Source organism: Poecile atricapillus, chromosome 14 (assembly GCF_030490865.1).
Source record: "Poecile atricapillus isolate bPoeAtr1 chromosome 14, bPoeAtr1.hap1, whole genome shotgun sequence".
NCBI classification, from domain to species: Eukaryota; Metazoa; Chordata; class Aves; order Passeriformes; family Paridae; genus Poecile; species Poecile atricapillus.
The window spans coordinates 8,104,903-8,118,576 of record NC_081262.1 but is presented as its reverse complement, the minus strand read 5'-3'; the positions used below and the strand labels follow the sequence as shown (position 1 = coordinate 8,118,576).

The window sequence follows — 13,674 nt, the reverse complement described above, 5'->3', positions numbered from 1 at the left end:
ATAATAACAGTCGTAAAGCCACAAATTTACAAATCACTGAATTCTTAAGGTTGGAAAACCCCTCTGAGATCATTGAATCCAACCTCTATCTTAACACCGTGTCAACTGTACCATGGCACTGAGTACCACATCCAGACTTTCATTAAATGCCTGCAGGTGACTTGCACCATCCACCTGGACAGCCCATTCCAATGTCTAATCACTCTTTCTGTGAAGAAATCATTCCCAATGTCCAACATAAACCTCCCTGGCACAGTTTAAGGTTACATCCCCTTGTCCTATCAGTGGGTGGCTGGGAGAAGAGGCTGATCCCCACACCACCATCCTCTGCCCCAGCAACCACAAGATGGATTTTTAGACAATCCCAAAGATAACTGTTTTTCCTTAAAGATCAGGGTTTTTTTTTCCTCCAGTTGTGCGTGGAAGAAACTAAGAGAAATAACCATGGTAGCAGCAGAGTTAATTCACCCTGCAGGGAATGTGGCCAGCCAGGCATCCAGACTGCCCACAGCCCAGACAGTAAATGCCCAGAACCCCAGCCCAGCCTTTCCACCCATCTTCACAGAAGTAAACTGTCCCTGTAAGTGTTCCAGGCTGGACTGGGCTCTGTGCAAACTGGTCTGGTGGAAGGTAACCCTGCCAGTGACAGGGTGGTTGGAACTAGGTGATCTTTAAGGTCCCTTCCAACCCAGGACATTCTATGACTTTATGATTCTAAAGCAGAACAAATGCTTTCTTCAAAAGATACCTTGCATTTCTCACATAAGATGAAACTGCACCTTGGGATGAGTATTCCTCTCACACAGCTGTTGGTATTTACAAAGTCTCTTTAGCCAAACACCAGCACCTGCCTACAACTACACTGAGCAAACCCGACCTGTCACAGCAAAGGTTCCAGAAACACTTAAACAAGACTGTGTAACTTCAGTACAGACAGTTCAATGTCTGCACATTACACAGGCTTTTTTTTGTTTGTTTTTCATGATACATGGAAGCTCCTGAATCACATACCTGGAATTAAAACTGGGAAAGTTTTACACACCCTCATCTTGGAAGTAGTGTATGAAAGGCATCTTTCAAAAGATTTTTCCTTGCTGTTGATCTGAGGGTTCTTCCGTGCCAGGAGAAAATGCAATTATTTCAGACAGAATTCTATTGTTTATTACTCAGGACTGACAATAAAGAGAACTACAAATAAAAAACCAAAGCCTCTCAGTTTATACAATGAAGAACAGATCCACTTATGCACTTTGCAGCATCATCCCCAAAAGTAATTTCTGCAGTCTGTCAGAATGAACACCCCAACTCTGAGAAGTCAGGCTACGCAGAGAGCACCTCGGTTACATACAGAGATGTGGTTTTCTCAAGGATTTTTTTAAGAATTGCACTGTTTGCATCAAACTTTATTGGCTACAAATAAAAATGTTGTCTTGAGAACCTCCAAGTTCAGATTCTAAAGGGCAATTGGAGTTTAGTCCCAAATGCACAAAATTTTCAACTAAATGTTACACAAATAACACTTATTTTTTTCCCATTGTTTATATTCTTACTCAAATCTAAAAGCCAGCAACCATGAAAAGACAAGAAACCTTTGTAGAGAAACTCTACACTGACTGACAGACATAGAGACAACACAAGGACACCACTGACACCATCACTTCCTTTCCACAAGGGAATATTTTTTTTTTTTTTTTCCTGTTTTCAGCATTCACATATAAACTTCAAATCTGGCAAATAAATACCTGTCTCTGAGTGCTTCACAAGCACCCCAAAGAAAACTATCTACAAATAATACATTCAGCTATTCCCTCATTTTCAACACTTCCACCAACCATCACTTTTACATGTCTGAACTTTCCTAGCTGGGAAAGGTGTGTGTCAGCTACAGATTTAAGGAGGGATAATTCTTTCTGTCTGAGCACACTTCCAACTAGCAAATGGCTTCACCAAGTACAGCTCTACAGACAGGAAAAGCTGAAGAGATGTGCGTGGAAAACCACTTCCAGACCGGATTCATGCCCTGCCTACTGAGAGATTACACCATTACTTTGAAACCACCTCAAGAATAATCATCAGTCAGAACACTGATAGTGGAATTCTGACCCCCACACAAACCTGCAGGAAGAAACACCAGAATTTCACCCATGATATACAACACCTTCTAGAGAAACATTAGTAAACAAAGTCTTGGAGAGTCGGAAAAAACTATTAAAAAAATCCTTCTAGGTCATAAAAACCATTTCAATGTGAAATTTGTAAAATATCACCCTATTTATTCTCTAAGCTTTTCTAGCAACATATAAGTTCACTATGACATATCTGTAGAAATCTGATGACTAAGAAACAGTAATTTTTCTTAAATGTAGTTACTTAAACATTTGCCAGTTTGGAAAGTTGAGCTCAAGTCTCTTTCCAGAGCAAAACATTGCACACAATTTTCAACCTTTTCCCTTCTGGTTGTCCATGTCACAGTGGGTACGGCACGTAACAGTCTGCAGGGGAGCCAATGCTGCTCACAGGGCTCCGTGTGTTGGACTCATAAGAATTTGGTGCAATTTCAACCACACCATCATTTTGAGGAGTTTCTCCTTTCAAAAAGTCATCATCTTCATCTTCAGAAGTACCCTGCAAAAATTTAAAAGGATTGGTGAGAGCAGGAGGATACTGTCAAATCATACTGGAGACTTGGATTTACACTGTAATTGGCACGACCAGTTGGAATGGTAAGAGAATTAGATGTACTCTGATTATGAAATATGGGAACTAAATCACATTCAAAGAGTGGATTTCCCAGTGACATCATCATGTCTGTTTTCTGAGCACATTAATAAAGCTTTCACATGGATCCTGTGCTGCAGAAGTGGGAAAAGTGCTCTCAAGGCAAGAATGGATCAATTCCTAAAGCTTCCAAATTTCAGTCAGTTTCCCCTAAATGTATAGTATGCTCTTATCTACTTAAAAAATTATTATGCAGCTGATAGCTGAAATGTGTTTGGATCAAGATTACCTTTTTAATGGGTTTCTTCAGATTCTCAAGATCTTCAGCACTCAGTTCTTCCCAGAACTGATACATAGGATCAATGGTCTTCTTTGATCTGAGAGAGGAAACAAAGCACAGAATGAGGAGTTATAATCACAGTAGGGGTACATTTTAATTTAAACCTTTGACAACCTGGCTGAAATGTGGCATATGAAAGGTACAAAGAATCAGGGAAGAAAGCAAATGGCAGAAACACTGACAGTTTCCTACAGGTTGTATTCATTATTTTCTAGAAGGCACAAAGGAGTTGTTCACTTTTCAATTCTACCTTTTGAGTATGTAGGGGTCAAAGGGGAAGAAGCTGTCGAGGGGGTTGGTGCAGGTCTGCACAAGGTCCCCCCCGGTGCCGCTCCGCACAACGGGAATGAACTGCCTGTTGTTCCTCTCAATAATCGTGTAGCAGAACACCAGCTGGTATTTCCTTTAAAAAAGGGAATAAAGAAAATATAAGCACTTCCAGCACACCCAAAGCAAGATTTTCAGATGGATGGTATGAAAACACAAAGCTATTTTGTAACAAATATCGCTTCTATCTTCCATTTTCCAGCTGATATTAGGAGTTTGCAAGATAGTCACAAGATAAGGTGTCTGTTCTCTTCCTCTAAGCTCCTATAAACTTTATTCCAAGTACAACCACACTGGCTCCAACGCAGAGAAATCCATTTCATAGGACTGCAGGATTCCATTGTAACTGACCTAGGAATAAACTTACTACACCTGGAATATGGGCAGTGTTATGTCTCAGGAAATATTCAATACTGTGCCTAACAAAAAACTCTGTGCTGGTTTTAGATACCCACAAAATCTGAACCAAGCTGAAACAAGGAAGTGAGCAGGTACCTGGTAATGGCAGCAAACAAGTTGACAACAGAAGGGATACAAATCTTCAGGGGGTTTAGCTGACACATGACAATACGCTCAAAATTTAAACTCTGCAGATACGACAGACCTTCAAAATAAAAACAATTGGCAAATATAAGTTAGATATTGTATAAACTGAACTTAGTTTCTAAGAATTTCCAGTGTGACATGCCTGCACTCTGCACACCACCACAGGAGCACATCCTGGGGCACTCTCACAGTCGAGGTCTGGCCCCAACATGTATACAAGCCACCTCATTTTAATTAAACACAACAACATAAACTTGTGCCATCAGATACTTGACTGAATTTACCACTATAAAACATAGCAACACTAAAACTTCTAATGAATCCTTTCAAACCTACTATACTCACCTTTTCTTAAATTTCCATCCAAAAGTTGTTTATGACGGAAAATAAGCGTATAGAACACTGCCTGACACGTAGAATAGAACGGCCCATGGAGAGCTACATCACAGTAGGCATTAGCTCCTGTATCCTGATTATCAATGTATTTATGCAACCAGTTCACCAGAAGATCCAGACATGCTTTTACTGTACTATAGTGCAGGGAGAAAAAAGAAGTGTAAAAATAACAGGTGAAATGGTGTAGAAAATATGTTAAACAAATATTCAAGAATCTCAGTGGTTATGAAAACATCAGTAAGAAAATCTCTTTATAAAAAAAATTACTCTGTTACGAGCTTTCCCCTTTATCTCAGCATAAAATGAATCAATCAGCACTGAAAACCCCAGTCTGTGAAAGGACAGGATGCCCAGAGATGAATCCACAGTAAACAATCAGAATCCTTGGCTACAGGTGGTACAGAGCAATGCCTCCCATGCCCACCACGTAAGTCCAATATCCAACTAACTCCAGTATTAAAGTCACCACACCCATTCTGAACAGCACAAAAATATAGAATGTATACATAAAAAGGAAGATATTTTAACTCTTTTCTATCAAAATACTAGAACAAATGATCTCCCTGTTCCAGAGCCTACATAAAGTGTCTAACACTGGGTACTAAAAAGATCAGATACACTGGGAATCCATGACTGCCTGAAGTCAGCACAACCTACCCATGGCTCAGCACTTCCTGGAAAGTGAAGGCCTAAACAGCAAGCCATGAACCTCAGCAATCATCAGTTTGCATCCTGTATGTGCAAATCATTCCCGGAAAGTTCAAGACAATACTGAACCAGTATTGTTGAAAGGACAAACAAGACTCTTGATTCAGGCTTACTGACAAAGCAGTTGGAATAGAAGACCAATTCTCTGCTTTATGCTCCACAATAGCAAGAATTGTCTGGTTCTGCTCATGTATGAAGACAACTTACACAATAGGAATAAATTTAGCTCTTGCCAAGAAGCTACCAATATAACTCCCAGCAGTCTGCCTGATTACTGAAGGATTGTTTGGATCCTGCAATTTCTTCCAAAGATGGTCTAAAAATGCTTCAGCCAACCCCTGGAAAAAAGATACATAGAAATTGTGAGATGACATTGTTTAAGTAGTAGATTCTTAATAATCAATTCCTATAATTTCCATAACCAAACCAATAAAAAATTCTACCTATAACTGCAGTAAATAACCACTTCTGCACATGGTGGAAGACCACTCATTTCTGTGTTTTTTTCTATACTCAGTTGTAAAAGAAAGAACAACAGTTTGTTGAAAGAGATGATAAAATGGAGAGGTGGGGGAACAACAAACAGCAGACACGATTTTCCAATCAAAAAGCTAACAGCATCTTTGCAATAGTATTGGGATGCTGAGGAAACTTGCATCCCATGTCTTAGGTGCAAGAGTCCAACTGATTCTTGTCAAAGAGATCAGTATTAACCAAGTTTGTTCCTTCACACTTGCTAAGATTCCATTTTAAGTAGTTTATGAACAACATGGGAAGAACAATCATAAAGAAAAAGAAAGGAGTAACAGAGAAGGAAAAGAAAGCAAAAGTACTAATGAATCCTGATGTACTTGCTATCTTTAGAATAGAATTACAGCAGAGAAAACTGTTTTATGAAAAAATTCAAAACAAGGATGCAGAAATGACAGAGGACACTGCATTTTAAGAACAGCTTTTACTCACCAATTTAAAGCTACAGATGTAAAACATGAAATACTGTACATGACATGAAGCATGGGTTGGTAAAATGAGCTTGTCAAAAACAGAAACCAGATCCCGATACAAATCCTTCGTGTTGCTGATGTCGAGCTTGCCTACACAACAAACAAACAGAACAAAATGAGCCATTTCAGGGCTTTTTTCCCAGCCTCATGCTGCAGAAGTGGTATTTGTATCTTTATACACCAGCAGGAAATATGTAAAGAAAAACTGCGAAATTGACTTCTCAGTTTATCTGACATCTAAAAATCCAATTCAATTCTACTGCTTTTTAAGGTGGTGTAAGGGAAGACTCTCTCTGAGTGTGCACATATATAAAGCTGCTAGACATGCAAACTGCAATAATGTGTTAGCTCAGAAGACCAAGAAAACAGTAAGACATAAATCACCTGGCTTATGTGGGGAAGATACAACATAATGGTTTCTAAATATTGTTTTAAATATATAAATCTAGGGAATTCAAACCCTTAATACATAACAGTGAAAGGTATTTCTTTCCTCTTTTTTCCCATGTAACAAAGCCAATTGAGCGATGTGTCTGGCTGTTTTGATCTACTTCCAGTCCTTGCAGTGTTGAAAGGATCCATAATTCTAATACTCAAGTAGAGCAAATGATAAAAACAGTTATACTCTACTACAGTTTGGATACAGTATCTTATTAATGGCATCAAAATGTCTCCAAGTGAAGACCAAACCTCTGAAGTCCTTACAGTACCTCTCCCAGTACCTGGGCAGAGGCAGGAATGTGGACTACAGCCTGGTAATGGCAGAGTTCTGCTCTATCTTGCAGTACAGAAAGCAAGAACTCCTCATATGTGCTTCTTATTTGTTAGCAAAACAACAAATTTGGCTATAGAGCAAGAGTTCTCACCATCCACATGGCAAACATCTTTAATGTAGGAAAACAGGAGGGTCATCAGGATGTCCAGGCGCTCTGCAAGTGGATGGGCCATTCTCTCAATACTGGGAGAGACAACTTTGTTTCCTTTTTTGTCTTCATCTTCCTCCTGGTAGATAAAATGGCACATGCAGCTGTTAAATACACAATTCTCTGAGACAGCAATTACAGGAAAAGTGAGACTAAATTTATCTTTCAGCAATATGCTGAAGTTTCATCTTTCCTTTTTTTTTTTAGCAAAGCAGTATCTCATTTTACAGCATAAGCAAATTTTTGCACACTAAGCCAAGTATCATGAATTCTTTAACCAGCTTTATTGCACAGCTGCTTGCATTTTTATACAATGAAATTGATTTGCTGGATGCAACACTGGGTGTTTACATGAATAAAGTCAACACCTGAGAACACATTAATCATTTGTCAGCTGTTCAGGTTTCAAGAGCAGTATGCAGTGCAGTAACAACAAAGTAATAATGAATTTCTGCACTTAGTTCATAGCCGCCTCAGAAGTGATAATTTTACTAAAAAAAATTTCATAAAACAAGATAACCAACCATGGCAAAAAGTCCCTCCTCTGTAGATTTTTCCTCGCTAGCACAGTTATTAGCAGTTTCTTCAGCATCTTCAATATCTTGCTGTGGAGTGCTAACCTACAGTTGCAAACAGGAAATTAATTTCTATAAAACCATGACAATAATATGAAATTGGTTTTTTTATTATTTATATAAAAGACATGACAACGTGAGTAATTTCTTGACTACATTTTTGTCCTGGATTAAATAAACATTTTAAAAAGGAAAGATGTGCCATACACAAATGCACACTCCAAACTTTCTGAGACTTTACCTCCCCAGCATAAGCTCTTCCCAGACAGTTACACAGTGAGGCAAAAAGCCATGATCATTTACAGTGCTAGCCCTCCTGCCTTTTTGTAGGACTGTAATCCTTTTACTTCAAAGAGATGACATAACCAATCAACCACACAAAGGGAAGCACATTCTCTGCACATTAGCGCCAATCAACACAAGACAGTTCTTTGGATTTTGGCAGAGATTCCAGGCAGGGTGTATGGTACACACAATAGTTACCCTCAATTGTGGGAACAACTTTATCCTGGGAATGAAGTGTAAATTTGGCTGGGTTTGTACTTATGATCACAAGTGCATTTTTTGTCAAGTCTAAAACTGAAGCATATTTCATTTCCTACTCTGTGTATTTTAATGCCAACCTTCCATAAAAGATAACACAGAGTAAACTTACATCCAATTTCAGCAGCTTTTCAATAATAAGCTCCAGAATCTGAAGCCTTAGAGTTGGAAGATACACAGTAACTCGCAGCAGGTTATGGACATAACATTCCTATAACACAAAGTTAATTGGTATCAATAATGGTGTTAAAAGAAAAGTCAAATTTCTGCAGACTTCCAGAAAACAAGTTTCTTATATTGTTATCTAAAGACCCAGAAATAGGTCAAACAGACTGTGTTCAATCAAGAGTAAGTTAATGTATAAACTAAACATTAACTTTCAGTGGTTAAGCTATGTCACCATTAACTATTTAATCTGCTGTTTCCAGGCAAATTTTCCCCACTACCTCTAGATAAAGTGTAAAGATTCTATAAGCGAAGTTATTCATTTTCACAGGCATTTATGTCTAAACTTTCTTTAGGAAAATGAAGCATATGCTTTGTTTTATCTAGAACCAGCTATATATGCTTGAAATGAGACCCAATGCATCTTTATTTCAGATTATTATAATATACCAGCAGCAATTCTAAATTACACAGCTATGCCTCTTCAGTCATTCTGATTATAAATCAAGCAGCTTAACAATTATTTTGTGAGCATGCAGGGGCCCACCCATGTGTACACAAATATGTACAAAAGGCAACATTGCATAAAGCAAACGTTCATAAAGGAAAACTGTCAAGTCACCGGATAAAATCAGGTAAAGTGCCACCTTTAAGTACCCCACAGTCTATTTGTGAATAAGCATTATAACACAACCTTTAATTACATGAGCACATATGATTTTTCCACAGGCCATCTTTCTAATTTTTTTCACAGGCTTAGTCATAAAATGGATAAAGAAAGTTTAATGAAAAGGTATAAATCGTAATATTTAACAACAATGCAAGGACCATATTTTATTACACTTCATTCGAGCTTTGCCCTGAAAACAGCTACGCATTTCTTCACATCTTGTTCCTCACTGAGCTGCTAAGTAAATAAATCTCTTAACACCATGTATGAGTTATTGCCCCCCCCCCATTTTACAGATGGGGAGCTGGTGCTTAAAGTTATTTGAATTAAGACAATAACAACAAAAACATAAATTTAAAAAAAATTGCAATATATATAAAGAACTTTGGGGATTTTTCAGCACTCAATGAGTTCGAAACACAGCTTCAAGTGCACTTAGCTGGAGGAGCAGGGCTTTGCCTTCCTGTAACATGAAGAGCCAACATATTAAGTTGGAACAAGCAAATAGAAAGATCAAGCAAGAGCCATAACCTGTCAAAGGTTTCCAGCTTGTTTTTCAGCACACAAACACTATGCCAAAGATGTAATAAAACAACTTAGGGCTCTACTCTATTGGCAATTTGGATTTCGCCTGTAATGTCCATTGCCTCCTGTTTGCTTATCAAATCTCCTGTTCCTCTGACAAAGACTTTCCAGGCTGATAACAAACGAGAGAGGTCTCCTTACTACACAACCTGAGACTTCTTGTCAAGGAGATCCATGGTATATATTGATTAAGAAAGCAATCCAGCGGAAAAAATACGTGGTGATGTCATTATAGATGAGCAGAATGCTTGTACACAAGGAACTCAGAATGCTTGGACAGCCTTACACTAAATAGACACTACCCCACACGATTATTATATATGTAATTATTATATATATAACTATATTCTTCAAAAATCTGCATTGACTGCCATCAAATCAGTTGTAATACTATACAGAACATCTGAATACATTTAGAAAACCAGGTGAACAAAACAACAAAAATAGTCACAGCTCTTACCAGAGTTCTTTCTGATTTATTAATGAAAGGAAAGAATTCCTCAAGTATCGGCATGAGAAACTGTGGTGTCCTATAATTAATTAAAAACCAAAAATCAGACCTAAAAGTTATAGGTTTGCAAATACTGAACTCTAACACTCTAAAGATGTACTGGAATAAGCTTATTTCACAGGAACTTTATTTTAGGGTAAGCAATTGTATAAAATGTGGTTTGGCAAGGATCACTGGGCAGACAATAAGTGGCAAACTTTCACAATGCACTTCAAATATCACTACATATAAATACAGAACAAAATACAGAAGCCATGAACAAGTTATCAACACCACTTTTCCTACTTCCCATTTCTGTTAACAGGATTTTCAGCTGCTGATGCCTGAAAGAAACTTCATAATGTTTGTATAAAGCATTCTACCAGTTAGTGAATACTAGGAAAATCATGCAATGAAATGAAGTATTATACTTCCAATTAAGAGAGGAAAAAACCCATCAGTTCACAAGCTTTAAATCTGCAAGGAAAGGACACACAAAGCCAAAGGACTCTATACTTACGAAGGAACATATCTTGCAACAGTTTGCAACGCTCTGTGGCATGTATCAAAGTTTTCAGAAATGTCTAGAGAAAGAAAAAATAATTCTTATGCACTTGGTTACAGAAAACTAAATCAGGAACCAGTAAAAAAAGTAGATATCAACTACACAATGGAAAGATTCCCAAGGAAACTATATTTGCCAAAATGTTTTTTTGGGGGGTGTACACTGAGGTAAATAGAAACCAAACAACCCTTAACTTTTCTTTGGCTTTGAAAGAATTTATGACTAGGAATGCTTCCTTATACATTTTATTCCTACAGATGCTGCACCAACAGGAATAGTTTGAAAGTAATAAGGAGTGGGTTAGCACACCATTGACTTAAGTACAAGAAAGTCTTTGACTTGGGAATTCAAGGATGTTTCTTGATATTTTACTTGAACTCAGCTCAATTAATTTTGTAAAAAAAGGAGCAGCATGCACTGAATACATTTTTAGTAAAGGCACTACAGCAGCATATATCTATATATAACCTTTATACTCACTTTCATCATCATCATCAGAATCTGAAATATCCACATCATCTTCTCTGATGGTTATTCGAGCTAGGAAAAAGTTACATTATCATATCAAAATTGTATAAATCTTATAGGTAACAAATTCAATAGCAAACACACTGGACAACAGTCTCCACCAGGACTAAAGCATCAAAATTAGCCACAAGACTTTCTTAAAAGACTGTTTCATTTACAGAACCAGGAGGTTCTTGAGAACCTCTGACCTGACGTGATCCTCACTTCAGCTTTTGGTTTTTTAGTAATAAAAATATTGTACAAGTTCATTCATTTCCAAAACATCTTCAGAACAGGATCTATACTAGCAGCTAGAATACATCTTCTAAAATCTAGGTACAGAAAACTATCACAATCAACGTGAAAAACCTCAACAACCCAATAATTAATTGTGTCATGGACTGTAGTTACACAGAACTTATCTATCTAGGGACTTTGATGAGCAAACAAAGATTAAGAGAGAAGTAACTTACGGGGGACAAAGAGTGACACAATCATCCGGAGGCACGGCCTGAGATGGACAGTTTGTGCTGACACAAGATTGCCAAGAAAGCCCAGATATTCTTCTACTACCTCTCGGCTCCTTCTCAACCATGGCAGCCTCTAAAAGTAAGCAAAGATGAAGATGTCAAAGAAGGATGTTTTGAGTACTAAATTCTTAATATTCCCATGTCGCAAACAGATTTTACCAGCAAAATGTTGACCAGTTGTTCAAGCTCTTTGGTCAAATATGCAACAGCAGCTCGAAATTCATGCAGCCAATTAATGATCTGGGCATCCTTAAAATAAGCAGAAAAAACAGGTAACTATTTCAATAAACAGTACTACCAATCAGAAAATAACAAAATCCTTAGAAGTCAAAGATTAAGTCTGTAAACAGAAATTGTTTTCACACTAATACGAAAGGAAAGAATTTTCAATGAAAGTTCTTGCACGCAGAATACATTCATGCCGACTCCTAAACCAACAGCCTGCCATGAAGGCTTCAGTCAGACTGAGCAGGAAACTAAACTTCCCTCATACAGAACATAAAAGAACTAAAAAGAAATTGCATTCCATCATAATTTTCTTTTCTCTTCTTCTGTAGTTTAAGCAGAAGGGACATTCAAGTCCTGAAACAGCAAATGTGGTGGGTACTCGTAGCTATACAGAAGAGCTGTGAAACAATACTTCTGGGTATAACTACTAAATACATATTTGTTACTGCCTAATGAAACCAGATTTAGTGAGAACAGAAGGTAAAATTCAATGCAACTTAAATGCTATGAAAGACAGAAACCACAGTATGATCTACAGAAGTGTCTCTATAATCAAGCAGCAGTGACCTAAAAAGATGGTATCTGGAACAAAGACAGACTCAAAGGGTAGAGCAGAATCAGTAAGCATGAGACACCAATTATGAAGATCCTGTGTATATGTATGTGTATAGATAGACATTTTCTTTCCATTTAGAGTTTTAATTCTGATAGTTTCCACAAAGAAAAAAGCTGTTAAATACAATTTAAATGTTTAAAGCAAAGGATCTGTGTAAGCACCAGAATGACTTGTCTGGTGATTACATTCAGACAGATGAACCTAAAATCACCAGACCCCTGACTATCAAAGTCTTACCTTTATGTCTGGATCTGACAGCTGATGTTTTAACAACTCAAAATCTGTGGTGTCACCCTAGCAGGAAAACAAAAATAAATAAATTATTTGGGTTTTTTTTTTCCTTCAGTAAAAACTACCAATTTCATCAAGGTATCTGAACAACCAACTATTGCTGAACAGGTACATCAAGAACACAAGAAAGCCAGCTCAGAAAGGCTGAAGCAGCAGTAATAGGCTGCTGCCCCAGAAGACAACCGAGGCTGCTGGCTCAGTTTCAGCTTCTCTCCCTGCAGACACAGCTGGATCCCTGTGCACGCTTTAGCATAAGTCAGGCTTTACATTCACCCGGCCACTCAGGTTGACTCACGGGGGAAATCTTTTCACTCGCACAGCAATACCACCTGGCACAAGCCTACAACTCTCAGCCGCCTTCAATTTTTTCCCCTAAGCCTTCAGGCACGGTCTTGCGTAAGGTGAAACGAGTCTTCTCACGGAATGACCCCAGGAACCAGCAGCCCGGACGCAGCGCAGGCCCCCGAGAAGCAGCAGTCACCTTTTCGTACTTAAGCAGGATCTCGGTCAGGGTCCCCCCGAACCGCACCGTCTTCCTGGGCGGGGAGCTGATGAATTCGTCCGCTCCCAGCATGGTCACGGCGCCTGCGGGGAGGGGAAGCCGCGTGAGCACGGTTCTGAGGCCCGGGGCACCGCTCGGGCCCCTCCTCAGCAGGCAGAGCCGCAGGAGCCGCCGCTCCCCTCCCGAGGGTCCCCCCCGCTGCTCCCCCTTGCCTTGCGGTGGCGGCCGCGTCCCCGCTAGCGGGGCCCGCGGCGCCGCGCTCCGCGCCCGGCGCGTCCCGGCCGCCCGCGCCGCCACATGCCGCTCCGGCGGAAACTGCGCGGCCGGGCGGAAACCGCGCCGGGCAGCCCGCCCCTCGCACCGCCGCGCCGCGCCGCCGGGCGGCTCCACTGAGCGGGCTCCGAGCGGCTCCCGCGCTGAGCGGGCTCCGAGCGGCGGCTTCACT

At 39.4% G+C, this 13,674-nt stretch overlaps 1 protein-coding gene across 1 annotated transcript; it reads right to left on the bottom strand.

The window, feature by feature from the left end:
- Window positions 1-1,387: 1,387 nt before the first annotated feature.
- Window positions 1,388-13,592, bottom strand: RRN3 (RRN3 homolog, RNA polymerase I transcription factor). Its single transcript, XM_058850035.1, has 18 exons — window positions 13,442-13,592; window positions 13,209-13,312; window positions 12,674-12,730; window positions 11,752-11,841; window positions 11,536-11,665; window positions 11,036-11,095; window positions 10,511-10,574; window positions 9,961-10,030; window positions 8,193-8,291; window positions 7,487-7,582; window positions 6,906-7,041; window positions 5,999-6,129; window positions 5,243-5,373; window positions 4,277-4,461; window positions 3,881-3,989; window positions 3,309-3,461; window positions 3,008-3,095; window positions 1,388-2,625 (listed from the first exon to the last, which is right to left on the bottom strand). Exons 2-18 carry the CDS (start codon window positions 13,299-13,301, stop codon window positions 2,467-2,469), a joined length of 1,851 nt encoding a protein of 616 aa, XP_058706018.1. The 5' UTR covers window positions 13,302-13,312; window positions 13,442-13,592; the 3' UTR covers window positions 1,388-2,466.
- Between the last annotated feature and the right edge of the window lie 82 nt (window positions 13,593-13,674).